Source organism: Cricetulus griseus, chromosome 4 (assembly GCF_003668045.3).
Source record: "Cricetulus griseus strain 17A/GY chromosome 4, alternate assembly CriGri-PICRH-1.0, whole genome shotgun sequence".
In the NCBI taxonomy this organism is placed as follows: Eukaryota; Metazoa; Chordata; class Mammalia; order Rodentia; family Cricetidae; genus Cricetulus; species Cricetulus griseus.
In genome coordinates this window covers 92,709,631-92,737,100 of record NC_048597.1, presented here as the reverse complement: position 1 = coordinate 92,737,100, position 27,470 = coordinate 92,709,631, and the positions used below count along the sequence as shown (strand labels likewise).

Sequence of the window (27,470 nt, the reverse complement as noted above, 5' to 3'; positions counted from 1 at the left end):
TGAGAATGCACACCTTGTGGCTGGTTGTGAGCGTGGAAACAACAGGCTGCTTAGAAGTCACCATCCCTGGGACTGGTTATATGACCAATGCTGTGTCCCACACAGTGGGGTTTTCTCTGGCCACCAAGGAGCATGTGGAGGGACTGACCCACAGAAAATCCCAGACTGGAGTCAATAGGTATTTTGTTTGGGTGATGAATTGTTTTAAAGTATTGACTGTGATTTGTGGTGTGTGTCTGACCAAGTGAGTATATGTAGTTCAGAAAGATGCTCTTATACCACTGAGCCCCCTCACCCCAAGCTCCCATTCGAACTCCTTTGTGATAGAGATGGACCAGGACTGAGGCCGCATGGGAAGGCTGTTCCTTGCTGGTGCTTGTGTATCCTGTTGCTCTGCTGAGACAGTCTGAAGAGGGATGACGTCATGCCGGGATGATCTTCTCCCTCCTCCCCCTCCTCCTCCACCTCTAGAGGTCTTCCAAAGACGGTAGCTAGGAGTTTCATGAAAGGCCAGGTTAAGAGCCCCCCTGAATCACTGCGACCCAGGAGCCCACCCAAGGCCACTCTTGAGAACTCCAGGGCATTAGTGGCTGGTTTCTATGGTGATGATAAAAGACAAGGCCTCTCATGTATCACCCGGCTAAGTGGGGAAGTCAGAGGCACAGGTGTCATGGTGACTCATGAGCCACCCCTGATGTCAGGCACTAGACTGGGCTGGTAGCCAGCTCTGTGATGACCTGTTCCCTTTGCTCCCAGCCTACATGTCACACCACCAGCCCAGGGGTGTCACTCTCTTAGCCGTGAAGTAGGGTTGGACTGCATGAAGTAGCCTCATGTCAGTAGTGTGATTTGAAGTAGGCTCAGGATCACTGCTGTGTGGGTCCTGGGCTGGACAATCCTGGAAGGTGGGGACGGGCCTGCCTGGCATTTCTAGAGCTTCAAGGAGGGAGATGGACTTCCATGTGTTGGACAGTTACAGGGCCAGGTGACACCCAGCAGGACCCTGTACCTATGCATTAGTTATTTTTCTTGCCAGTGGCTAACGGGGAGGTTTTCTCTGCTCACTGTTTCAGAGTGCATAGCCCATTGTGAAGGGAAGGCCACAGGGGTTGCATGATCCATGGGGATAGAAGTTTGTTCATGCTGAGCAGAGGTGGCACACATCTTTAATCCCAGCATTGGGATAGGGGGAGGCAGAGGCAGGTGGATCTCTGTGAGTTCGAGGCCAGCCTGGTCTACAAAGCTACAAAGCTACACAGAGAAACCTTGTCTCCGGGCTGGAGAGATGGCTCAGAGGTTAAGAGCACTGACTTCTCTTCCAGAGGTCCTGAGTTCTATTCCCAGCAACCACATGGTGGCTCACAACCATCCATTATGAGACCTGGTTGGTGCCCTCTTCTGGTGTGCAGATATACATGGAAGCAGAATGTTGTATACATAATAAATAAATAAAATCTTTTTTTGCAATACTAATTTTTTAATTTGAATTAGAAACAAGATTGTTTTACATGTCAATCCCAGTTCCCTCTCCCTCTTCTCCTCCCCTACAGCACCCCCCCCAATTAAAACCCTACCTATCATATATATTCTTTCTGCTCCCCCTGGAGGGTGAGGTCTTCCATAGGGAGTCATCAGACTCTATCATGTCCTTTGGGATAGGGCCTAGGCCCACTCCCGTGTGTTGGCTCAGGGAGTATCCCTCTATGTGGAATGGGCTCCCAAAGTCTACACCTATGCTAGGGATTATTACTGAACTACTACAGAAGGTCCCGTAGATTTCTGAGGTTTCCTCACTGAAACCCATGTTCCTGGGGTCTGGATCAGTCCCATGCTGTCAGTCTGGGGACCAAGAGTTCCCCGCGTTGTTCAGGTCAGCTGTTTCTGTGGGTTTCTCCAGCTTGGTCTGGACCCCTTTGCTCATCACTCGTTCTTCTCTGCAACTGGATTCCAGTTCAGTTCAGTGAGTAGCTGTGGGTGTCTGCTTCTACCACCACCAGCTGCTGGATGAGGGCTATCGGGTGGCATATAAGTCAGTTATCAATCTCATCATCAGGGGAGGGCATTTAAGGTAGCCTCTCCTTTGTTGCTTAGATTGTTAGCTGGTGTCATCTTTGTAGATCTCCAGACAAAAAAAGACGTTTGTTCATATCTTGGTGGATGCAGAGGGTAGGGACAGGAAGCAGGACAGATTCACTTCAGGCCTGACTTCAGCACCCATACTGCTGGTAAGGCCTTATATCCCAAAGATTTCACAGCATCCCAAATGGGGACGAAACAGTCATGCAGAGGCACCATGAGAGACATTCCATACTGGAACCAAGACATGGTCCACACCAGAATGCCCATCTAAACCCAAAAAGTGCTGCTTCCTGTCGTATCTTGGACTCCTTCGCCATGACATGGGGAACCACGACCGAGGGCAGCGGAAAGCTGGGTGCTCTGGTGCTGTGTGATTGTACCTGAACTACTCCCTCCTCATGTCCTTGCAGAACCAGCTGAAGCAGTGCTTCTCCAGGAGAACCACCGAGGCCAAGGACACTGACACCCTCGTGCACGAGGCTGACAGCCAGTATGGGACCTGGGCAGACCAGCACCAGAATGGAGGCAGGTAGGAACACACCTGGATGAGGATGCCAGGCACCAGGTGGCACAGATGGGGCCGAGTCTGCCTTGGTTAGGGTTTCTGTGGCTGTGATAAACACCATGACCTAAAGCAGCCTGGGGAGGAAAGGGTTGATTCATCTTCTACTTTCACTTTGTAGTTATCTCTACAGGAAGTCAGGACAGGAACTCAGACAGGGCAGGAACCTGGAGGCAAGAGCTGATGCAGAGGCCATGGAGGGTGCTGCTTACTGGCTTGTTCCTCATGGTTTGCTTAGCCCGCTTTCTTATAGAACCCTGGGCTGGGCCCTCCCCCCATCAATCACTAATTAAGAAAATTCCCTACAGGCTTGCCTACCTCCTGATCTTATGGAGACATTTTCTCAATAGAGACCCCCTCCTCTTAGATGACTGGCTTGTGTCAAACTGACATAAAACTATTCAGCGTAGAATCTATGGCTGACCCAGAAATTTCTGTATTTTAGAAAGTTATAATAGGAAGGAGCCATTGTTTTATGTATGAAGGGCATTAGAAAGCCACAAAAAGATGGAAATAAAACGTTGACAATGGGCAAATATCCTGGACACAGTCAGGAGCATGCAGGGACAGGCAGAACACAGGACAGAGACCCACAAGGACAGACATCCACACTGTGACAGGCTGACACATGGGGACAGACTGAATAAACACGAACACCCTTGTAAACAGGAGGCAGATGACAGACCAGCAGTGCAGGTAGGTGGTGGTCTGGGTACCTTGTGCTGACAATTTTCTCAAACCTTTGGTTCCCCACTTGCATCTGAGGACAGCTCCTCATGCGGGTCTTAAAACATTTGTAGACAACTATGTCATAACACACTGTCGTAGCCTGGTCTCCCCCCTGTGAGACATGGGACAGCTGCATAGCACTGAGTATGGTGTGTGTCACTCAGGGTTAGTTTTGTGCTAACCCTGTGGGTTTTTCCACTGTGAAAACATGAAGACTGATAGACAGCAGCCCTGGGTTCCAAGCCCAGGAAACATACACAACAAGAAACTGTAATAGCTACTACCCGAGCACAAAACCAAAGACCCCTTTGGCCTCAGCACAGGGTCACGCCTGCGTTTGCGCTTCTTCTGTGTCTCCCACAGTGCTTCTGGATATCCGTGTGTTTGTGTTTGTACCTGCCGGTGTGCACTCCAGGAACTGTTCCATAAGAGTAGTATCTGCATGTGGCTTGTGGGACCTTCTTCTGCCCGACTGGGAGGGAACTCCCAGGGCAGTGATTGCAAACTGCTGACCAGAGGCAGCTGTGAGCCCAGCCCTCCCTCGTTGGGGAGCAGGTTGGATGAGATGGATCTCCCCTTGGGCACCTTCCTCCTCTGTAGAAAGGGTCGTAGAAAGGGTTGGTGCTCTGGCATCTGCTGCAGGATCAGTGCATGCCTGACTGACCAGCCCTGTGGTCTGTGGACATCACTCAAGCCTGGGAAACTGAGGCTCAGAGAGAAGCAGGCCTGAGTAAACAACATGTATATCAGTGGCTGAGCTGGGCTTGAACCCAGGCCCCCATCTCTCCCACCACTGGGGGCTCCGACTGCTCTGCTGGGTCACTCCTGGGGGTGCTGACCTCTCTTCTGGGCGACTGCTGAGTGGCGGGGATGATCACTCTACTAGTTCACTGGCTGGGGGTGGTGACTGCCCGCTGGGTCACTGCTGGGGTGGGGGCTGACCTCTCTCTGCTGGGTCACTCCTGGGGGTATGACCACTCCGCTAGTCACTGCTGGGGGTGTTGATCGTCCCCCTGGGTCATGCTAGAGGCTCTGATTGCCGGGTCACTTCTAGGGGCCTGATTGTCACGCTGTCTGAGGTGCCCTGAGTTAAAGCTAGAGTGAAACTTGATGAGAGAAGAAATGGAACCAACCAGCCAGACTCTTCCAGTCTCTAACACCCGCTCTGCTAACCTGTGACTTATATGTGTAGTTCACTTCCTCGAGTGTTTCTGAGTGTCCCTGTAGGATCACCCAATGTCTGGTGATCTGTGCTGAAACTTGTTCCTGTCTCCTAAGAGACCCTGAGCCCTGTGGTGCCCTCAGGCCCCCAGCTTCTGTCTCAACACCTCTGAGACCTTGGTGCTTCTGATGCTGTTCTCCCTCTGCTGTCCTCCAGAGGAACTGCAGTCTCCGGGACCAGGCTTTCTTGCCTTGGACAGTGGTGCCCCCTGCTGCCAGGAGGTGGCTCTTCCCTAGGCCTCTGGGTTTGTGCTTTTCCCATTAACGTCATCACACCCCAATTGTGAAAGCCTCTTGGAGCTGGGAAACATGTTAAGATGCTGGGCCTTAGGACAGAGGGTGAGTGAGCGAGTGGATGACTGACTGGCTGGCTGGCTGGCTGGCTGGCTGGCTGGCTGGCTGGCTGGCTGACTGACTGACTGACTGACTGACTGACTGGCTGACTGGCTGACTGACTGACTGGCTGATTGACTGGCTGGCTGGCTGGCTGGCTGGCTGGCTGACTGACTGACTGACTGACTGACTGACTGACTGGGCTGGCTGGCTGGCTGGCTGGCTGCTGACTGACTGACTGACTGGCTGACTGGCTGGCTGGCTGGCTGGCTGGCTGGCTGGCTGGCTGGCTAGCTGACTGACTGACTGGCTAACTGGCTGACTGACTGACTGACTGGTTGGCTGGCTAACTGACTGGTTGGCCAGCTGACTGACTGACTGACTGACTGGCTGACTGGTTGGCTGGCTGGCTGGCTGGCTGGTTGATTGGATGGATGGCTGAGTGAGTGAGTCAACTGTTGGTTGAAGCAGAAGGCCAGAGGCCCAGTCTTCTTTGCTGGTTGTTAGGGACCCTCTGATCCCCTTGCTGTCACCCAATGGAAACGAGCTGCCCACATGATTTCAGATGTTGTGCAGGCCACCAAAGGAATATGCAGATGTGGGTGAAGTGCGTTTTGTCTTTAGCAAGCTCTCCATGGTCGGTGTTAGATGTGGACTGAGAAGTCCCAGCAAGCCTGTCTTCTCCATGTGGAGGGACCTGAGCTCTGAGGCATCTAACCTGGCCTTCTTCTCATCAGAGCTTTGGAGGTTCACCACGCATGCACCTCCCCACAGCCTGTGTTGCCTCTCATTTTTATTTTCTTTCTTTTTTTCTAGTTTCTGGGCATAGTTGGTTGCTATGTAGCCCAGGTTGGCCTCCAACTCCTGACCCCCCACCCCCTGGCTTCTGCCTCCTTCTGCAGAGATTCCAGGTGTGCTGCCATCACCCCTGGTTTTGGTCTTGCCTCTCCTTTGCCACCTGTACAGAAGTCCCATGGACAACAGACTCCTGGCTGCTGTTGCCAGGAGGAAGACCCTTGCTGTACCCTGAGTCTGAACACTGTGAGCCACAGGTCCACCATTCCCATGTTTGGGATAGACAGTTGTGGGCCCCTCTGTGAAAGCTGTCGCCTTCTGCCTTCCCTTGCAGTTTTGGGCCTGAATCCCCATCATCTCCTGACAGCAGTGCTACATCTGCCGGGAAGCAGCCACCAAGCAGCCACTTGTCCTCATACACGGAGTCCACATCAGTGGAGCAGCATGACAGCCCCAGGGACAGGCGCAGCTCCAGCGTGGACCGCTCCAGTTCCGAACTGGAGTCCACAGATGGTCCTGAAGGGCCACATCCATCAGATGCTTGCCCAGCAGAGAGAGAAGATGACTTTTCCTTCATCCATGTAAGCCTGAGACAGGGGGAGGTGGCTGGGATGGAAACAGCCATTTCTTATCAAAAGGAAGCCATGGCCTGTGCATGATCACCACCCTCCCAGGATGGGCGCTGTATGCCAAGAACCCCTGTGGTGGGCATGGGACACAGCCTTAGACATGGACCCTCTTTTACCATAGGACAGCCCCATACCAGCTGTGTGTCTTGGGACAGATGTCCTCACCTCTCTGATCATCAACTTCCTTACTCACTAGTAACTAGCACATCCATCTCATGGCTTCAAAGGTGATCATAGGTATCCAAGGCACAATTTTTTGGAGCACTCACAAGTCTGCCTATGGTTTGTAGTTCCTGGCTCTGTGCAGCCCAGGTCTGCCTAGAGCAAACACAGAGGATAGCCTCTTCAGGTCCTTGCTCAGCAGAACATGGGCACCAGGCATGAAGGGCCCTCTGTGACAGCTGTTCCAGGCACAGGTCCCCCTCTGGGGGTTCTCCAGAACTGAGCTTGCCAAGGTTCCTCACACAGTCCCTCCTCAGGTATCCACTATCCCGAGCCACAGTGTCCTGCTGTAGGCCCTTCAGAACCAGAACTGGACTCCAACTTGCTTCAGAAGCCTGAGCCTCCAAGGGTCCCTCACTCCTGATGGCCAAGCCCCTGACCTTACTCTTGGGTAGCTGATGCTCCAAATGCCCCCAAGGGGCTTCTGATGGGCCTCTCAGGGGACCCACAGTCTACACACGGCCAAGGTCTTTCCTCAGGCACCTCTAGATAAGAGGTGAGACAAAAAGACTTGAGATGAGTGTTCCGGGACACTGTTATATGGACAGGCATGGCACCCATCTCCCTGGGTGTTGAAAGGATTCCAGTAGGTGATACATTATGTTATTTACTCAGCAGCCATGCACTGGGGTCTCACTGTCACCCAACCTTGCTGCAGCTCATATGTACATGAGATATGTGTAATATGACATAGATGTCTTGCTAGACATTCCTTTTTGAACTTTGAGCACTTTCTCTTAGAATCCATCCAAAGCAACAATGGTGGCATTGACAGCCTTGGGTCCCTGGTAGCTGGCTCCATCCCATGTCCATACTGATAGCCAAGGGCTGACATCTGCTGCCTGCCTTTTAGATTAGCAGGTTGACATGGCTTCTGAGTCTGCCTATATGCTGATGGTCCTAAGTATGGGGTAAACTGAGGTCTATGTGGGATGCCACTATGACTTGGGTGTCCTGTAGGGGGACCATTTGGAAGCCGATTAGAGAGGTGTCCCAGGGTGGCCCTGTGGACATGAAAGTACCCCCAATTGGTGCTCTGTAGGTGGTCCCTCCCCTCCCACCTGCACTGTGGATTATCTTGAGGACCACAGTGAGTACCTCTCGGCTCAGGGACTCCATGTATTTGGTTGTCACCAAGACACAGAGAGATACATTCAGATGTTCATTCAACAGTCAGAAAACAGGCATGTATTGAGCTACTGGTGTATACTTGCTCCCATGCCTGTGTGATGTGATGTCATGCCATTTGTCCCTTGTGTCCAGTGCTGTTCTTGGGCTCTGCCTGCATGGTTTCCATGGGGAAAGTTGAGGTTTACAGCATCAAGGGTGCCATTAGAACATGACACACCAGCCCATGCGCCCCGGAGAACACCCTGTGTGTGAACAAGGCTGCACACAGTCTGTGAATGGTGCCTTCCACTGACAGTTTCTTTCCTTCCCGTCTCCTCCTTGCCACCCCTAAGCAAACCTCAGTCCTCGACTCGAGTGCCCTGAAGACCCGGGTGCAGCTGAGTAAGCGAAGCCGCCGCCGAGCTCCCATCTCCCACTCGCTCCGGCGCAGTCAGTTCAGTGAGTCAGAGAGCCGGTCCCCTTTAGAAGAGGAGTCACACAGCACGTGGATGTTCAAGGACTCAACAGGTATGTCCATGCCTTCCACTTGACCTCTGGGCAGGAAGGCCTCAGGTTAAACCCTGGTAAGAATGGCCCAACCTTAGAGGGTTTAGAACATGGGGCATGTTGTCCCAGGAAGCTGTGATTTCTTGTTCTGTAGAATTTGCCATAAGTGGGATTTTAAGTGTGTTCTGAATCCATTGTTAACCCTACCAGTTCGGGAAGGGAAACAGTGAAGTCTTCACAGTGCAAAGCCAGCCTGGTGGTGTACAGAGTGAGTTCCAGGCCAGCTGTGACTATAATGTGAGACTCTTCAGAAAACCAAAATGGCTGGGTGTTAGTGGCACACGCCTTTAATCCCAGCACTTGGGAGGCAGAGGCAGGTGGATCTCTGTGAGTTCGAGACCAGCCTGGTCTACAGAGTAAGTGCCAGGACAGGCTCCAAAGCAATACAGAGAAACCCTGTCTCAAAACAAAACAAAACAAAAACAAGAAAGAAAGAAAGAAAGAAAGAAAGAAAGAAAGAAAGAAAGAAAGAAAGAAAGACCAAAACCAAGAGCCAAGCATGGTGGTGCATGTCTTTAATCCCAGCATTTGGGAGGCAGGGCTGCTGGCGGATCGCTGAGTTTGGGGCCAGCCTGGTCTATAGGGCAGACAGTAGCATGACCAAGTGTGGTCTCTGACCAGAAGCCCAAACGAATACTTGGGTTTGCATCATTGCTTCTCATGGTCCAGACGTGCTAGCGAATGAAGGTTAAGTGTCCTGTGTGGGTTGAGGAGATGTGTAAAGTACTTGTTTCACAGGTACTAGGACCCCAGTTCAAATCCCTAGTACCCTTGTACTCCTGTAACCCAGCCCTGAGCAAGCAGAGGCAAAAAGATTCTTGAGGGTTGCTAGGCAGCTCTTCTAACTGAATTTGTGAACTCCGTGTCCAGTGAGAGACCCTGTCTCAAAAAATAAAATGAGGAGAGATATGTAGGTGCCCAGCATCAATCTCTAACTTCCATGCGCACACACACACACACACACACACACACACACACACACACAGACACACACGCCCTCCACACTGGTACATACACGTGAATACATGCACATGTACACTGATTCAAACAATAATACATAGGTGAGTAGCTGTCTGCAGGGCCAGAACTATGCCAAGTCACCTGGAGCAAACTCAGGCCACTTTAGGGACAGAAGCCCACAGATTCCCCCAAGGGACCTGGCAGCACAACCTGGGGCTTCCATAGTCCTGAGCACATGGCCAGGGGATATGAAAGGCTAGAGCTGACCTTTCTGAGCATGTCCAGTATCCAGCTGAGCCTGGGGCTCCAGAGGACATGCTGTGCCCCTCCAATGACCAGGTCTTAGGAAACCAGAAACTTCTTACCCACCACCCCATCTCCAGGAAGTCTCTGGTCTAGCCCCTAACTTGGGCAGTCTCTTGAAGAGACCCAGAAGCATTCCACATTGCCCGCTGTTGGTGGGACATATCTCTGCCACTTGCTCTGCCTCTGTCAAGGATGTCCTATTATTCCTCCAAAGTGGCAGGAGCCAGAGGGTCTGCCCGTGTTCTCCCTGAGAGGAGGTGATCTGCTTGTGGCCACTGTTTCTGGCAGGTGGCAGCATCTGCAGAACAGAGAGTAGGAAGCTCCTGCCCCAGCACAAATGGGCCAGGAGTGCCCTGGTCATCATGCAGGGGTGTGAGGGACCCACCAATGATTCAGAGTCCTCTCTTGACAGAAGAGAAGTCGCCCAAGAGGGAGGAGTCAGATGAAGAGCCACCCAAGGTGGAGAGGACTCCTGTCAGCCATCCACAGAGGATGCCTGTGTTCCCAGGCATGGACCCAGCCGTGCTGAAGGTACAAAGAGCAGCCTGCTATCCCATTCTGTCCACCTTGCTTCTGTCTGTCCCTCATGCCCCAACCAACACCTTTTATCCTGATTCCCTCTACCCATCTATTATTTAACCTTCCCCCCTCCCTTCCTGTCTATTGGTCATTATTCAGCCAGCATCCCCACTTCCCTTCTCTGGATTCCCCCTTCCATTGCCCATCTGTGTAACATCCTCCTGCCTCCATCTGCCATCTGGGATGACAGGCCTGTGACACTGTCTAGCTTCTCCCAGAGGAATCATGTTCACACTGTCTTAAATCACCCCTTTCCAGCCTGTCCCCCAAACTCAGGGGACAGTCACCCCTGCTACGTGCTTGTGGGACCCCAGTGTTGCAGGCTTCATGTCACTAGATACAGGAGTGACTTTGCTGGAGCCTCCACTGGGACAAGGCTGTTGACCTCTTCTCCTGGTCACTCTTCCTGCCTGGTCACTCTGCAGCTCAGGCTCCCCATTGCTTTGTGAGGTGTCACCATGGTAGCACTGCTAGATGGTGCTTGTCCCCAGACAGAAGACAGCTACACTGGGTTCTCCTCTCTCCCCAGGCTCAACTGCACAAGAGGCCAGAAGTGGACAGTCCTGGCGAGTCCCTCAGCTGGACACCCCAGCCCAAGACCCCTAAGTCACCCTTCCAGCCTGGGGTGCTGGGCAGTCGGGTGCTGCCTTCCAGCATAGACAAAGATGAGAGGTGAGGATGGGAATGCTTCCACTGGGGTCAGGATGTTTCCGAGTGCTGTGTATAGTGTGAGCCGTGATCTGCCCATGTATAGTGTGAGCTGTGGTCTGCCCATGTATAGTGTGAGCCGTGGTCTGCCCATGTATAGTGTGAGCCGTGATCTGCCCATGTATAGTGTGAGCCGTGATCTGCTTGACTGGGACTCTTCTGAGTCCCATTGGTCTGTGTAGGTCTGCATTAGATCTCATCTGAAATAGTCACAGAAACATCTAGAACAGTATCTGACCAGGATGGTGGATGGAGGGCCCAGGGTGGGGGTGGGGGGTCGGGGGTGGGGTGGGGGCACGTTGCCCTGCCCTTGAGGAGCCAGAGTGTGGTTTTCACTCAACTTACTGGTGCTGTGATTTCAGGTCAGAGGAACACTCGCCCCAGTGGCTAAAGGAGCTGAAATCCAAGAAGAGGCAGAGCCTGTATGACAATCAAGCTTGACCAGGTAGGACCCCAGGATGGAGCTCAGGTGGAGCACTGAGGCCCCTGGGGCCTGGGGACCTCAAGAGGGAGGTGGTCACACAAAGGTGACAGTTCTGGATTCCTGTGAAGAGCCTGGGGAAGGGCGTCAGGTAACCAGTGCTCTGACCTCATGACCTTGACCTTCCTGTTGCCCTCAAAGCCCTTGGGGAAAGGTAGTGACATCAAAGGCCAGCTAGCCATAGACATTTCAAGACATTGCATAGGGAAGTCTTAGTGTAAAAACTATGTACCTTTAATTGGAGACTGTATATAGTCCGTCCCTTGGTATCCACCTGAGATCCATTTGAAGGCTCCACTGACACCAAGATCTGAGGGCCCTAAGGTGCTGGGTGTGACATGTCTGTGGTCTGCATAGAATCTCCACACACTCTCCTGTGCCTTAAGTCGTATTTGTTACTGCATAAGTACATGGCGTACTCGGGCACATGTGTCACAGTGTACAACCCTGTGGAGTCAAGTTCTCTCCTTCCACATATATGTGGGATCCAGGGATTGAACTCAGGTCTTCAGGCTTGCACAGCAAGCTTTTTTACCCTCTGAGCCATCTCACCAGCCCTTTAAGTCACCTGGATGACTTCTAACACGTCACCCAGTGTGTGCTGGCTGGGTGGTCAATCTTGCTATTGTCTAGGCAATGCTGACAAATCTGCACATGCTCAGTAGGGGTGCATCATCACTGTGGGGTTGGCTGACATGTGGATTGGGGGTGGCACAGACAGGCAGGGCTGAGTTTATTTAGAAGTCACGCACTCAGATTGGTGTGTGCTCTGCTGTCTCCACCTACACAGGTCAGCGATGCCCGTGTGGCTGTGGGCTCCCTCCCCCAGCTTACCTGAGAACATAAGAGATTGATGGAGTACCACTGTGTCCTAGCATAGAGTGGGATGTGTGCTATAAAAGCTGGCCTGGGGCTGGGCTGGAGAGATGGCTCAGCTGTTAAGAGCACTCACTGCCTGCTCTTCCAAAGGTCCTGAGTTCAATTCCCAGCAACCACATGGTGGCTCACGACCATCTGTAATGAGATTTGGTGCCCTCTTCTGGCCTACAGGCATACATGCAAGCCGAACATTGTACACATAATAAATAAATATTTAAAAAAAGCTGGCCTGGGTGTGGTCAGGAGAGGGCTACCTCCTGAATCACAAAAAGCAAAGCCCAGCCTGAGTGGACGTGGTGCTGTTTGGAATTTGCAGGCCCCACCTTGTTGGTCTGTTTTGGGGTGGGTCTTTTTTTTGGGTGGGTGCACCCTGGAGCTCAGACTCTCTTGCTAGGTCAGTGCCCTACAGAAGCTTCTCAGGGCTCCCTCACTCCAGCCCTGTCTGTCGGACTCTAGATGAGACTAAACATTGCTAGCAGACTGTGCATTTGACTGCAGGATCAGGGGGCAGCTGCAGATATGTATACAGCATGTGTCCTATAATTACATGTATGGGTGGACACGAATATATCATGAATCCAAAGGATGAATAAATTCCCAAGCAAGTCTGCTCCAGGGCAGTGGTGGAGGGTTCAGGACCTTGTGTCTATTCTGTGTTGCTCAGTGCTGACATGGAGTTTAGCATACCTGTCCCCACGTGCCCTGTGCTTATGAACCATCACCCCAAACTGTTCTTGCTTCACGGTGAGTGCCCAGAGCCCTCTGTAGTGACTTTGAAATCCATGATACAACCTCCAGCAACTTGCTGGAGGGAGTTAAGGGTCAGAGGTGATGTTGCAACTGGCTCATTGCAACTGGTCACAATGCTTGCCCCATTGATCACTTTGCCCAGTCCCCAACTCTCTCCAAATCCTTCCTGAGAGTGGTGACACTCTGGGGATAGAACCCAGGGCCTCCTGCACCATCCGGGTAGACCTGAGCCCCAGCAGAGGATGGAAGGCCTGATGGGGGGAACCATAGCAAATGCTGCTAACCATGGATTATCATTTCTCTGCAGACATCACTACCCATAAACTCAAGCCTTAACCGCCAGACGTCAGAGCCCGAGGCCAAGCCACCCGCTGCTCCTCCCCTGCCATGCTCATGTGCCTGGGCCTTTCTGCCCTAAAGACACAGTGCTGAGCCTCATCTGGGTCCCCATAGGAAGAAAGACCCTACCCCAGGACCTGCTCCAGTCTCCAGAAGGACCTTCCAGCGCTCCTTGTGGGAGTGGATTGGCCTTTGGCATGACAGTTGGCCTTCCTGCCCTGCACACACCTCACAGGAGGAGTCCCTCAGTTCTCCAGGCAGCCCTTCTGGAAGGACGTGGACAAGAAAGCTTGAATGGCTCTCAGATGGCAAGGGTCACTGTCCAGACGTTATACTGGTGTCTCCTGGATTTTGATTTTTTTTTTGGGGGGGTGGGGGACAGGCTCCTCTTTCCCCACTTAGATCCTCTGTTGATATTTATAAGCACACAACCCCCTGTTCTGTCCGTATACTTATCTTGCCTGTGGGGCTGTGTGCACAGTTGGTCTGTGTCTCACCACTTTCATGTCTGCTTTAGAGGGGGACAAAGCAATAATGAAGCCGATTTTCTTAGAAACTTGACAACGCTCATATATTTCAGCATTAATAGACAGACAGAAGGGATGGACAGTATCCAGTTGCCTCAGGTTACCTGATCCCTGTCCAAGCCTATGAAAGCTTGTGAGTTTTACCCTTGTCCACATCTGGGTTGTCTGGTTTCTGTGGGGTAGCCTTTGCCCCTCGGGCCTAAGTGTTATGAACCTCAGTGCATGGTCAAGTGCCTTGGCCACTCGAGTACCAGACCTGCTCCGGGTGTATTTCTTCCTCATCTTTTCTGAACAAGTGTGTCCTGCTGGAGTGAAGACTGGACTGTGTCAGCTCAGAATAGATGTGGCCCCACCCCTGGCATCTGTGACCCACCTGGCCGAGTGATTGTCAAGGTCTGTCTGGATGTTGATCTAACTGAAAGTCTCCTGTAGTGGGAGCCTCAGGCCAGATGCTGGGTGGGCCACAGGGTCTACGGTATTCTCCTTTGCATTCTGCCAGCTGAATCCTCACTCCTGGAAGTCTTGAGCCTTCTGTACTCCAGACATCCACCCTCTCTTATTTCCTTTTGAATATCCTCAAGATGTCATCAGAAGCTCCAGCACCAGCGGTCACCCCAGACATGCCAGTCCAGCTGCCTACTGTGCTGGCAGCTTCCAGAGACCTTTTTCCAACCTTGCCTTGGTGACATGTTTGGGCAGTTCCAAGGTGGTCCATGGCTGTGGAGGGCCCTGGGTCATGTGTTCTGACAGCTGCCTGCCTGGCACTTTGCCCGACACTGCCCTGACCTCCTCATTGACAAAAGTCGTTCTCTGTAAATCCGTTACTTGCAAATGGTGTCAAGACCTGCCTCTCTGTCTTGTCTCCTCAGCTCCTCTCTCAGCTACCCTCTCTGCCCATTTTCCCTTTGGAAGGATGTGGTGGGAAAAGATGGTGTCATTGAATTAGTAGAGTCACCTGTGCCTGGGCACTGAGGTATTCAGTACTTAGGAGACTTCAGGTCCCACCCACACCCCAACCACACACACCTGCACCCCACATGCACCCCACCCTGTGCTCTGGCTACTGATAAGAGCAGAAGTTCACACTTCACTGAATTCTCTTCCTTCCCTGAGCTAGTGGTGAGCGGACATCCATCCCCTGAAATCATTTGGGGTTCAGTCTGTCTGCAGATGCTTCCGTAGTTCCTCTTTCCTGTTGTATTTGTAGACCCATTTTGTATGCTGCAGCACACTTGACCCAGTAGTAGCTTGCCAGGGACTCCCTTTGAAACACACTAGCAGGGCTGAGGGGGGTATATGACTCAGTGGGTGGAGTGTGTGCCTCCACAAAGGAGGTCCCAGGGTCTGTCCCCAGTACCACACAAATCGAGTGTGATGATGCAAACCTGTGATTTTAGCACTTGGGTAAAAGGAGGAGGGTTGGAAGTTCAAGGCCATCCTTGCCTACATAAGAAAGCTGAAGGCTAGCCTGGGCTGTAAAATCTACTCTCAGAATGAAAAAAGACAAAAACAAAACAAAACAACAACAAAAAACATAACAACAACAAAAACAACAGTAACAAAATGAACCCACAAAGCTCATGTTTCTAACTTCTTTCCACTCTTTTCTTTGTTTTGGGCATAAAGAATCCCACTGTGGCAGGAAGTGTTCTGTCTCTAGTATCAAAAGGCATAGTAGTAGAATCAAAATGAGCTTTCCTTAGTAGTAGAATCAAAATGAGCTTTCCTTGTCTATCACTACCTAATCCCTTGTGCTTGATTGACAAGAAATGAATTTTATTCCATAAGGAGACCCACCTACTGACCCTCCAGAACCCAAGATCTGACAATCTCACTGGGTCAATAGTGACCCTTCTGGTTCAGGTTGGCCATGTCACCTTTTAGAGTCAGTGCGGTGAGCAGAGGGTCCATGATCAGACCCTTGGCCAAGCTGATCGAGTGACTCATTTAGTCCCCTTTTCTAAACCAGATAAAGACTCTGGAGGGTCAAGTAGTGTCCTGTATGCTTACGCCTTGGGTCTCTCTAGGACCCACCTTTTAAAGTAACCTAACATGCCTTAAGCTTGTGCAGTTCAGCCACTTCCATCTCCCCCAGCTCTCCCTTCTGCAGAGTCCCATGTATGTTCCATCTGACCCGTCTTTGTCCATCTTTATTGTGACATTTGGATGCCCCCTCCCCCATTCTAGCCCTCCCCCCTCCCCCGCCCCATAGATAGGCCTTCTCCCGCATAATCTGGCCTCATACACAGAGGCCTTTGTCCTGTGAAATCATACAGCACTGTGGGGAGTCTTCAACTGCAGCAGAGAACCATGTGGTCCTGGCCAGTTGGGAGCCTAGTGTAAAACTTATTTGATGGCCTCAGGTTGGGTAGGCTGCAGGGGCAGGACCAGAGGAGTTTGTATCCTAGGGGAGCAAGCCAGGTTTCTTTCTAGATGTACATTTTCCTCCTGCAGTGAGACCACCTCTAGAAATAGGCCTAGGTCTTCAACCTTAGTCATTAAGCAGAGATTGGAAAAATCCTCCTATGGATTTCCCTGAGGGAAAGCTGGCTGGTCAGTCCTGGGTTGTGTGTTGGGGGGTAAGAGCTGCTCTGTCCTGGATTTAAGATTGTTCATCTCTGTGCCCACAGGAAAGCCCTGGATCTAGGCTTGATTGAAATGTTACACAATGTTACACATTGATTGAAATTGAAACATCTACCCATGTTAATATTCAGGCCCTGGCAAGTCATTCGGGCAACAGAGATGTTGTGCCCTCCCAGTGTGCCTTTGCCCCACCATGTGTTGACAGGGAGCAGATCTCCAAATCTCCAGGTTCCCAACATTGCTGGGGACATTCTTAAGGTGGAGGGAGCCCCAAGAGACTAGCAGAGTCCACTCCACACCTCTGAGTTTGCCTTGGCCTCAAGCCCCTCAGGGAGAGAGGATGCCATCGACTTTCAGAAAGGTCACATTCCAGAAGCCTGAAGCTATGTCAGAAGGCAGCAGGCGGGAGACTTCACTTGTCCCTGTCCCAAGACCCCCATTCCACCTACAGCGTCTGTTTGTCTCTTAGCCCCCACAGGAAGCCTGCATCCTTCACCCTCCTTAAACTGTTAACGTCACCTATGCTGTGACAATCCCTGGCAGCATCAAGCCAGCTAGAATCTTCTCCTGTCCTCTAAAGGACAATCTGAGCTTTTTAATGTTCCCATCCCGTGTCGCCTTACAGATCTTGTTATATGGGGCTCACAAAGGTAATATATTGATACAGGGAAGGCATTTGTATCAAGTTGTTTCTTATTCTGTTCCGGAATGACCATGGTCCTCAACACACTTTGTATGCTGGGGCGGGAGAATGGAATTATGTATGTGAATATAGGGTTATATTTTCCTAACTGTTCTTCTGGGTCCCGCCTGGGATGTTTGCGACACAATCGGGAAGGACTCGCAAAATGCACATCCTATCTATGGCATTCTGACAGCTGCCTTACCAATCCACAAGCTGCAGGACTTCAGGATGAAGGCGGATGGGGCACTGAGCCATCCCAAGAAGGACCTAACTTCGTGACTGAGAATCCATCTATAAAACTATATTTTTACTGTCAAAACAAATGGGGCTTCCCAGACTTCCCAGTGACCGGATGTCCCCTGTGTTTTTATATTTTGTCACTGTAAGAGGTTTTCTGGCACAGACAAGCAGTCAGGAATCCAGCTGATTGCACCAAATGGGGTGAACTGCATGTGCAAACGGGGCACACCCAGACTCCAAAAATAATAAAGCTCTCACAGCAGTTGTGCTGCCGAAGCCATGTGTCCGCGAGTGAGCGAAGGGGCCTACTGGGTTGATGGGGTCTCCCACACAGAGTCAGGCTGATGTTTGTGCTGAGCTGTGTCCAGGCAGCAGGAGGGAGCCTCAGACAGGGACTCCATCATAGGAGACATGAAAATAAGATGATGACCACTGAGGTCCAAGAGAGTGGAATCCTCATATTGTCTTTCCAGCCACAGAATCTCTCTGTGTTGGTGGTTCTTAGCAACAAAATGAGGGGTAGTGATGACAGCATTTGTGGCAAGAATTACATTACGGTGAGGTGTAGCTTGGAGGGTTGTCTCATGGCAGCCTTTTGTCAATGATGGAAGCACTCTTGGTTATTACAGGAGGTAGAGGATGCTAGGGCATTTGGTGAATAGCGGCCAGGAGTGCTAATCAACGACCTACCCAGTGATAGTCAATAACCTACCCAAGATGGCAAGTGCTAGCCTACCCAGGGAAATTAATCAGCAGCCTACTCAATGATACCTAGTTGATAACCTACCCAGGGATGGCAAGTGCTAGCCTATTTAGGGAAATTAATCAACAGCCTACTGAATGATGCTAGTCAATAACCTACCCAGGGATGGAATCGATAGACAACCTAGATATGCAACAACAGCCTACACAGCCTAGTCAGGGATGTTAATAACTTAGCCGTTTCAGTTTCCTTTCTGTTGCTGTGATGAGCCCAATACCCAGAAGAAACTTAAGGGAAGAACTGTCTATTTGGCTAACGCTTACACATCACCATCCGTCAATTGAGAGATGCCAAGGTAGGGACTTGAGCAGTAATTTGAAGTAGAAACCATGGAGGTTGCTGCTTACTGGTTTGTTTTCAGCTTCATGCTCAGCCAGTCAGGACCAGGAACTGGTGCCACCCACAGTGAGCCAGGCCCTCTTACGTAAACTAATACTCAAGACAATTCCCAGGGCTGGAGAGAGAGCTCAGAGGTTAAGAGCACCAACCGTTCTTCCAGAGGTCCTGAGTTCAATTCCCAGCAACCACATGGTGGCTCACAACCATCCGTTATGAGATCTGGTGCCCTTTTCTGGTGTGCAGATATACATGGAAGCAGAATGTTGTATATATAATAAATAAATAAAATCTTTAAAAAAAGATTTTTACAGAGATGCCCATAAGCCACCCTCGTCTGGACCATCCCTCAAATGAGACTCCCTTATCAGATGGCTCTATGTTGTCACAAGCTGACAGTTAAAGCTAATTTGGACGCTACCCTGGGATGTTAAAATCAATAACACATCTTGATTGTTATGTTAGTAGGCCAAGTTCTACTCAGGAACTCTTCCTTGGTGTTTTCTAGAGGATGAAACTGATGATCCCTCAGCGAGACTCTAGGCTTTGTCAAGTTTAAAATTAAAGCTAATCATTGCAATAGATTTTCCCACTTCAATTAACCTTATCTGGAAATCCCTCACAGGTGTGTTCAGGGATGACCTAATCTATATAATACCTCATGGGTGTGCCCAGGGCTGACCTAATCTATATAATACCTCACAGGTGTGCTCAGAGATGACCTAATCCCTGTAACCCCTCACGGGTATGCCCAGAGGCCTTGTCTTGTGGGTGATTCTAGAGCCTGTCAAATCAACAATATTAACCCTCACAGATGCTAATCAATAGCTTACCCAGGCATAGTGGTTATCTGGTTATCTAGGATCACTATGGCTGTGATAATTCACCATGATCAAAAGCAAATGGGGAATTCATTTCATTCACAGTTCCATATAATAGTTCATCATCAAAAGCAAAGAGGGCAGGAATCTGGAGGCAGGAGCTGATGCAGAGGCCATGGAGGGTGCTGCTTACTGGCTTGTTCCCCATGGCTTTCTCAGCCTGTTTTTTTTTTTATAGAACCCAGGACCACCAGCCCGGGGATGGCCCCACCCACAATAGGCTGGGCCCTGCCATTTCAATCGATAATTAAGAAAATGCCCTAGGAGCTTTCCTACAGCTCCATCTTACAGAGACAGTTTCTCAGTTGAGTCTCCCTCCTCTCTGATGACTCCAGCTTGTGTTGTATTGACACAGAAGCAGCCAGCACAGTGGTTACCAGCCTGGTAGAGATCCTGATCCCCAGGTACCCACCCACAGGGCAGCACCCCATGCTACCTTGACTAAGAGCAGTGTGGCTCTGGATGGCAGCAGTGCTGACACCCAGAACTGTGGGTTGGGAATGGCAGATGGCAGTGCTGAGACGGCAGAGGGTGGAGGGTGCCATACTGTCCCCGTCACCATCCTTTTGTTTGTGTTCCTGGCCAGTGGTAACTGCCCCTGAAGAGAGGCTCTCTTGGCTTCAGCACCTGTGGTAGAAAGTGGTCATTAGTGTGAACTATCAGCAGGAGGTGGGGTCCTGGGGGGTCAGAATACAGTGACAGCATGTGGTGGCTGCTGGTCACTTGTAGAGAAAGCATCGTGGAGCAGGAGTGTGTAGTGGTTTGAAATTGTCAGCCAAAATAAACTGTCTACCCTTGTTTCTGTTGGGCGTTTTGGTCACAGTGACAGTAATAACTAACACATTAGTTTATGGAACTGGGGAGATGGCTAAGTACTCTGTGGAAAGCCAATGGTGGTCGCATAAGCACCTGTAACCTCAGTGGTGCCAAGGATGGAGACAGGAGGATTGCTGGGACTGGCTGACTGTAGGCCTAGCTCCAGGATCAGTGAGGGACCCTGTCTTAAAGGAATAAGGTGGAGAGTGGCACAGAGGACACCAGGCCCACTCAGCCACACACATACCTACTTGTGCAATACATACTCACAAGAAAAAAAAAATTTGTAGCTATGACTGTGAGAACTCTGTGACTCACCCTGGTCATGGGATCTGTAAAGTTTAAAGGGGTCACTGACAACATCCTGAGGATCTGGTGATTGGGTCTTAGGTGGCCTTGGGATTTGAGCCTACAGCAAACAACTCTGTGACTTCTGTAACCCAAGTGGCCTCTCTGAGCCCAGTTTCTTCATCTTCTTTAATATGGTGATCAAAATTCCTCCCTTAAGGATGTAAGGAAACACATCAATATAGCAGTCACAAAACCAAAAGTGCCTTGTACATCTACAACTGGCAGCTGTCCTTCATACCTGCTGCCCTCATGAGGAATGTGCCTTCACTGATGCCATAGCCTTTCGAAATGGCTGCATGGGTTTACAGTAGATTTAGAAAATACATTTGTGGTGATCTGACTTCAATCCACTTGCCTGGCACATGGATTCTGCTTCGAGATCTGGAGCCCATCTGGGAGTGTTGAGAACTCTGGTAGGAAAACAGCATCGAGAAGCCAAAGGGGATAGGGGGTCACAGGAGGGATTTGTGCTCCATGTCCCCTGTCTAGCCTGTCAGGCCTCCCACAAAGTCAGCAAAGACCCCAGGAAGTCATCAGAGTTGCGTTGGAGGTGACTGGCCTTGGGGGCCTCCCCGGGCTTACCATTAGGGTGAAATGGCCCGGACAGGATTGTGTGGACAGGACGCTATCTCAGCAGGCTATGATGTGCTGGGCCAACAAAATACACCCATAAATAGGCCAGCCTTGGAGGCAGGCCAGTCTGGGAACAGCTGGTCCTGGAGGCAGGTTTGTTCTGGACCGGGTGAGCCTGGGGGAAGTGCAACACTGTGCAAGGCGCAACCTCGGGCCTCTATGAGTGTGCATGGCTGGTGCTTGGTTCATTTGAGGGTAGGGGCTAACCTCCAGGCCCCATGACTGCCACTGAGCCTGTGCTGACTGTGGGTCTAGGCATGAGGCTGGGTCCCAGCTGTGTGTAGGGGCTGGAGACTAGGCTGCCAAGGATTGGGTGGCTCTGAGAAAGGGAAAGGACCCTCCAGGTATACTGGAGCATCCCCATGAGGTGGACTGAGCCCCGTGTCCTGCTGATGTTAGTTAGATGCCAAGCAGAAGCTACTGGGCATGATGGGCCTCACACCATTGTGCCAGGACAGGTCATAAGGGAGGTGAAAGTCAGGGCCAGGTGTGTGTGCAGGACAGTGTATGTGTGCATGTCCATGCACCCATGCTGGTGAGTAGAAGTCTGCGGAGCCTGGGTCCCGTGTCTCTGCACCCTGGGGCTAAGAGAGACTGTCAGGGTCCAGTATGCAAGTGCCTGGAACACGGCAAGCGCTCCATCAGTTTCGGGAGTGAGTAGCCAGCTTCGTGGCCTGGGATGGTTTCACAGGCCTGGCCCATTTCACAGCTGCTTGGTCTGTCTGTCTATCTCTCATGCCTGCTGTGGTCTGCTGTTCACCCTGGCTTGCTTTGGTGTCCAGTCCTGGGCACTGAGCCTTCAGAGAGCCTACAGAGGTGCCCAGTGAATGCTCCTGTGAAGGGAGCATTTTGGGGTGTGTGTGTGTGTGTGTGTGTGTGTGTGTGTGTGTGTGTGTGTGGTGGGGGAGGTGCTGATCAAATCTGAGTCCTTTCTTCTCTGTGGCCTCAATAAAGGGGTTTTGATTTTCTGGTCTCCCCAGAGACTCCCCAATCCCACTAACAGGCCTAGATGCATGGCCCAAAGCAGGTGCCCAGGGGTGTTTGCTGAATGACTGAGTGCCTGACTATAGATCTTGATTCATGGCCACGAGACATGGGGAGCAAAGGCCTCACTACTGTTTGGTTCCAGCCACATCAGCACCTGTCCCTGCTGCGTGGAGCTGGTGACCCCGTTTCCCTCCAGTTTGAGGCAGAAGTGTCCTTGGAGAGATGGCAGAGCAGCATAGCACACCTGAGCAGGCTGCAGCTGGCAAAAGCCATGGAGGCCTTGGGGGCAGCTACAAGGTACTGGGGTCTTGATGGGACCTAGTGCTCAGGGCTGAGGGCAGCAACTGACTCAGTGGAAACACAGGGGCACCAAGCTTCAGGAGATGTAGCTTTTCCTGTGTGACTTTGCTTGAGTTTCTTGATGTCTCTGGGCATTGACATCTTTAAAATGGAAGTGATCCCTGCTGTCCTCAGTCCCAAAATTGTTATGAGATAAAATGGGTGACAGGAGCATGGCTGGAAGATGGGGGGAGTGTGACATAGCTGACTCTATCCCTTTCAAAACATGGTGAGGCTTTGGAAGGGACATCTGACATGGATGTCCTGAGGCTGCCCTGAAGATTTTAATAGGACTTGTGGCATTATCGTAATGCTTGCTGTGGCCACCAAGAGGCAGTGAAGACATGTGCGACTCTCCTGGGAGAGGAGGAAGCAGATGGGGCCTCCCTCTTGTACTGATGGAGCTCAAGGCCGGGGGCAAGGCTTTCACCTCTGTTCTTCCAGGTGACTGTGTATGAGTTAGAGAACTTCCAGGGCAAGCGATGTGAGCTCTCGGCTGAGTGTCCCAACCTCACTGACAGCCTGCTGGAGAAGGTGGGCTCCATCCAGGTGGAGTCTGGACCGTGAGTACCTGGACAGTGTCTCCCTGCGCCAACCTCCTTTGATCAGAGACCCCAGATCTGCCCTGAGCTACTCCCTAGCCATCTTTGCCTCGGTTTCCCCATCCATGAAATGACAGAATCCTGGCTTTAGATTCCTGTGGTGTATGGCAGGAACAGAAAGGAGGCCAGCTGGTGTCATGTTCAGAGGTGAAAGACCGTGTTAACATTGGTTAACATCAATTCCCAGCATCCATGTGGTGCTCACAACTGTCTGTGTCTCCAGTTCCAGGGGATCCCACACCCTCTTCTGATCTATGCAGGCACCAGGCACACATGAGGTGCACAGATATACACGCAAGCAAAGCACCCACATGCACATAAAAAGTTTGTTTTTCTGAGACAAGGTTTCTCTGTGTATCCCTGGCTGTCATGGAACTTGCTCTGTAGACCAGGCTGGCCTTGAACTCACAGAGATCCACCTGCCTCTGCCTCCTGAGTGCTGGAATTAAAGGTGTGCACCACCGCTGCTGCCCCCACCCCATAAAAGTTTTTAAAGACTAAGAAATGAAGTCATGTAAATGGAAATGGGACTTACCATTAAATAGCCATAGGAATTATGACACTATAAGGCTTCATATGAATTTTATCATGAATCCGCATCATATGAGAGCCACACCCTTTTCTATAACTGGCATAACAGAGGAAACTGAGGCCAGAAAAACTAGATGTCTGGAGTCTGCCCTCAAGACAAGCAGGCCCCTCACTGCACACTCTGCACACACTGAGCTCTGGCCTTAAGATTGAGTCTAGTTCTGGGACTTCCTGTGATCTCAGGCAGCATGTCTGCCAGCTGTGTCTCCTCTTCTGAGGACAAATAGACGGATGGATTTCAGTGTGTAGAGAATGAGGTGGATGGTATATATACAAAGACAGAGAGAAAAGGAGGGCAGGGAAGAGGAAAGACGGAGGAGGGGTAGGGAAAAGGGGAAGAGGCATAGGCATAACTGCAGAACTCACTCACAGATCTATTTTTTTAAAGATTGTATTTATTTCTTATGTATACAACGTTCTGCTTCCATGTACATCTGCACACCAGAAGAGGGCACCAGGTCTCATAACGGATGGTTGTGAGCCACCATGTGGTTGCTGGGAATTGAACTCAGGACCTCTGGAAGAGCAGTCGGTGCTCTTAACCTCTGAGCCATCTCTCCAGCCCCACAGATCTATTTTAAAGTTTATTTATGTTTATATTATATATATATGAGTGTTTTGCCTGCATGTGAAGTCTGTGCACAAGTGCATGCATTACCCTTGGTGGCCAGGAGAGGTCACCGGATCCCCTAGAACTGGAGTTCAGATGCTCATAACGCTGTCATGTGGTTAGCTGCAAGTTGAACCCAGGTTTTCTGTAACAGCATCCAGTGTTCTTAACAGCTGAGCTATGACTCCAGCCCCCTCACTCATGTATCTTTTGCTCAACCTGTGGCAGGCACTGTGGGACTTAGCCACACATGTATTCTTAGCATGTCCTAGGATAAGGGTTTCTGGTCTAGGGCATCAGTCCCAACCAAGTCCCTGCAGGTCCCTTAACAGCAGGCACAGGGGTGTTTCCTTTCTGTTCTTTGCCCTACATGTTGGTCCCCACTCAGCCACATCAGGGTGATCCTGTTCCTTCCACCCTCAGGTGGCTGGCATTTGAGCGCAGGGCCTTCCGTGGGGAGCAGTTTGTCCTGGAGAAGGGGGATTACCCTCGCTGGGATGCCTGGTCCAGCAGCCGACGTAACGACATTCTCCTGTCCCTCCGGCCTTTGCACATCGTGAGTCAGAACCTGATGCTGTGTGTGTGTGTGTGTGTGTGTGTGTGTGTGTGTGTGCTCATGTGTGTATGTGTGTCTGTGAATGCATTGTGTGCATGCATGTGCACGTGTGTGTTTGTGTGTATGTGCAGGTGTGTGTACATGTGCCTGCTCGTGTGTGTGTGTGTGTGTGTGTGTGTGTGTGTGTGTGTTCATGTGTGTGTATGTGCACCTTGCTCCAGCAAGTTTGGTCATTGTGATCCCTCCTAGACAGGCCTCAGATTTTTTTTTTTATCTCAACAATGGTGTGGGGTGAGAAGAAGCTGGATCCTGAGTGGGCACCAGGGCAGGACACTAGGGTCCTTGTCCCGAATTGGCAGACATGACCATGAACCCCTTCATAGTAACCCAATTAACCTGAGAAACTTCATAGTGCAAACCACTTCAAGGCAGTTTACACTTTTCCCTGGTGTTTCTTGCAGGGAGCATGGTCCATAAGGACACTAAATTACTGATGTGCTCCCACCTCCTCCATCAACACAGAAGCCACCCAAGCCCTTCCTCCCAATGTCTGAACAGAGTTCATTTTAGACAACAGAGGAAGGAAACCAGGGAGATGGAGATGAAGGCAGACTCAGCCTAGGAGGAGGGGAGGCTGGGCCTTGAATCTTTGGGGCCCCCTCTGAGCCTCAGTTTCCCTTTTTGGTGGTAATGACTGGTAGAAGGAGATCTATCCAGCCCCCTTCCTCTTTCTTGCTCAGCTCTGGGGTGTCTCTTGGGCTTTGCAGAGTAGTTGGGGTGACTCGATTCTTCTTCTGGGTGTGGGACCCCACTCACCCTTAACCTTTGCCCCCAGGATGGCCCAGACCACAAACTTCACCTGTTTGAGAACCCAGCCTTCAGTGGGCGAAAGATGGAGATTGTGGATGATGATGTGCCCAGCCTGTGGGCCCATGGCTTCCAGGATCGTGTGGCCAGCATCCGAGTCATCAACGGGACGTAAGGGAACCCCCAGCCCCCTCCGCTCCAGCTCTGGTGGCTGCTCCTTTAGCAGCAGCTTCACTCCAGCTGCCAGCTCCACACTTGAGTGACAGCCTGCACTCTGAACCCACCCTCACTCAAAGTCCATGGGGTGGGGGGCACAATGGCCCAGTCCATGATCCTAACGTTCAGGAGGCAAGGCAGGAAGAGTGGCCTGGGTTCCAGAATCAGGTCCTGCATCAAAAAAAAAAAAAAATGCAAGAACTACAGCACCAGCATGTTGATGTACACCTTTTAATCCCAGTACACAGAAGGAGAGACAGGAGGATCTCTGAGTTTGAGGCCAGCCTGGTCTATAGAGTGAGTGCCAGAACAGCCAGGGCTACACAGGAGAAACACCTTCTTAAAAAAAGCAAACAAACAGCTGGGCGTTGGTGGCACACACCTTTAATCCCAGCACTTGGGAGGCAGAGGCAGGCTGATCTCCGTGAGTTTGAGGCCAGCCTGGTCTCCAGAGCGAGTGCCAGGATAGGCTCAAAAGCTACACAGAGAAACCCTGTCTCGAAAAACCAACCAACCAACCAACCAACCAACCAACCAACCACAAAAGGAGTTAAGTTCTATCCCCAGCACTGTGTACATGTTCACAGTCTCTCTCTCTCTCTCTCTCTCTCTCTCTCTCTCTCTCTCTCTCTCTGTCTTCCTCTTCTCCCTATTCTCTTTGCCCCATGTCTCCCTAATCTCTTATTACTCCCTCCCTACTCTTTGTCCCTCTCTCCCCTCTTACCCCTCCTTACTCTCTCTTTCTCCCCGCCCCTCGCCCTGCCATGGGAATGCTCCAGTGTCCTTCTGCTCCATTGAAGTTTCTAGACAGTTTTGTTCTCCCTCAGTTGAATGAATCACCCTCAACGCATGGTCTCCACCTAGGTCTCTATGGCTTCCCTAACTCCCCAGGCCTGGAACTGATTCTCAAAGTGACCTTGATCTCACATTCTTTGTTATTATCAGGGGCCCGAGTTAGCATTGGTGTGGGCAGGGTTACTATCTGCTAATGTGACCTTGGGGTCACCTCGACCTTGGGGTCACCACAACCTTGGGGTCACCGCAACCTCAGGGCCACTTTGCCTTCCTTCTCCTTTGTGGGTTTGAACCTGGGATTGAGCCTGGAAAGACGACACTGAAAATGTACTCTGTGGCTTTTCCTGAGCAACAGGGATGGGGGTCCTGTGGTCAGTTAGAACTGGGTAGCCCTTCTCAGGGATGTCAGTCTGATGGTGACTGTGATGGACACACTGGGGGAAGGTGTCTCTGTGAGTCCCAGGGGTATGTGTGATTCTGCCCCTCAAGGAGACATAAGATCAGGTAAGGAAGGATATTCCAATCAGAAGGAACTGCAGGTGCGAAGGCTTGGACTTAGCCTGATGTGGGAATGGTGCTGAGAGGTGAGGCCAGGGATGCTTTGAAAAAGCAGAGTCATGGCAGGGAGTTGGGGAGCCAAGGTGGAGAGCACAGCAAATGCAGGCTTTAAAGGGTTGTGCTTGGCCAGAGGGGGGGCGACAAGAGAAACTTGCCTCACATATTATTCTGCGCAGGTGGGTGGGCTACGAGTTTCCTGGCTACCGCGGGCGCCAGTACGTGTTCGAGCGGGGCGAGTTCCGCCACTGGAATGAATGGGACGCCAACCAGCCACAGCTGCAGTCGGTGCGCCGCATCCGTGACCAGAAGTGGCACAAGCGCGGCTGCTTCCTGAGCAGCTGA

General features: G+C 51.3%; 2 protein-coding genes across 4 annotated transcripts in view; both read left to right on the top strand.

Moving 5' to 3' along the window:
- Kiaa1671 (KIAA1671 ortholog) overlaps window positions 1-11,241 on the top strand; it is a 91,269-nt gene extending 80,028 nt beyond the window's left edge. For all 3 annotated transcript variants that reach the window (XM_035443494.1, XM_035443497.1, XM_035443495.1), the window contains 6 exons: window positions 2,490-2,608; window positions 6,054-6,300; window positions 8,034-8,208; window positions 9,926-10,044; window positions 10,622-10,764; window positions 11,163-11,241. In XM_035443494.1, coding sequence (XP_035299385.1) covers window positions 2,490-2,608; window positions 6,054-6,300; window positions 8,034-8,208; window positions 9,926-10,044; window positions 10,622-10,764; window positions 11,163-11,241 — 882 coding nt within the window. The remainder of the gene's footprint in view (window positions 1-2,489; window positions 2,609-6,053; window positions 6,301-8,033; window positions 8,209-9,925; window positions 10,045-10,621; window positions 10,765-11,162) is intronic.
- Window positions 11,242-22,276: 11,035 nt separating this feature from the next.
- Window positions 22,277-27,470, top strand: Crybb3 (crystallin beta B3). The gene is made up of 5 exons (XM_027416085.2): window positions 22,277-22,351; window positions 22,838-22,956; window positions 24,620-24,752; window positions 25,588-25,730; window positions 27,305-27,470. Exons 1-5 carry the CDS (start codon window positions 22,277-22,279, stop codon window positions 27,468-27,470), a joined length of 636 nt encoding a protein of 211 aa, XP_027271886.1.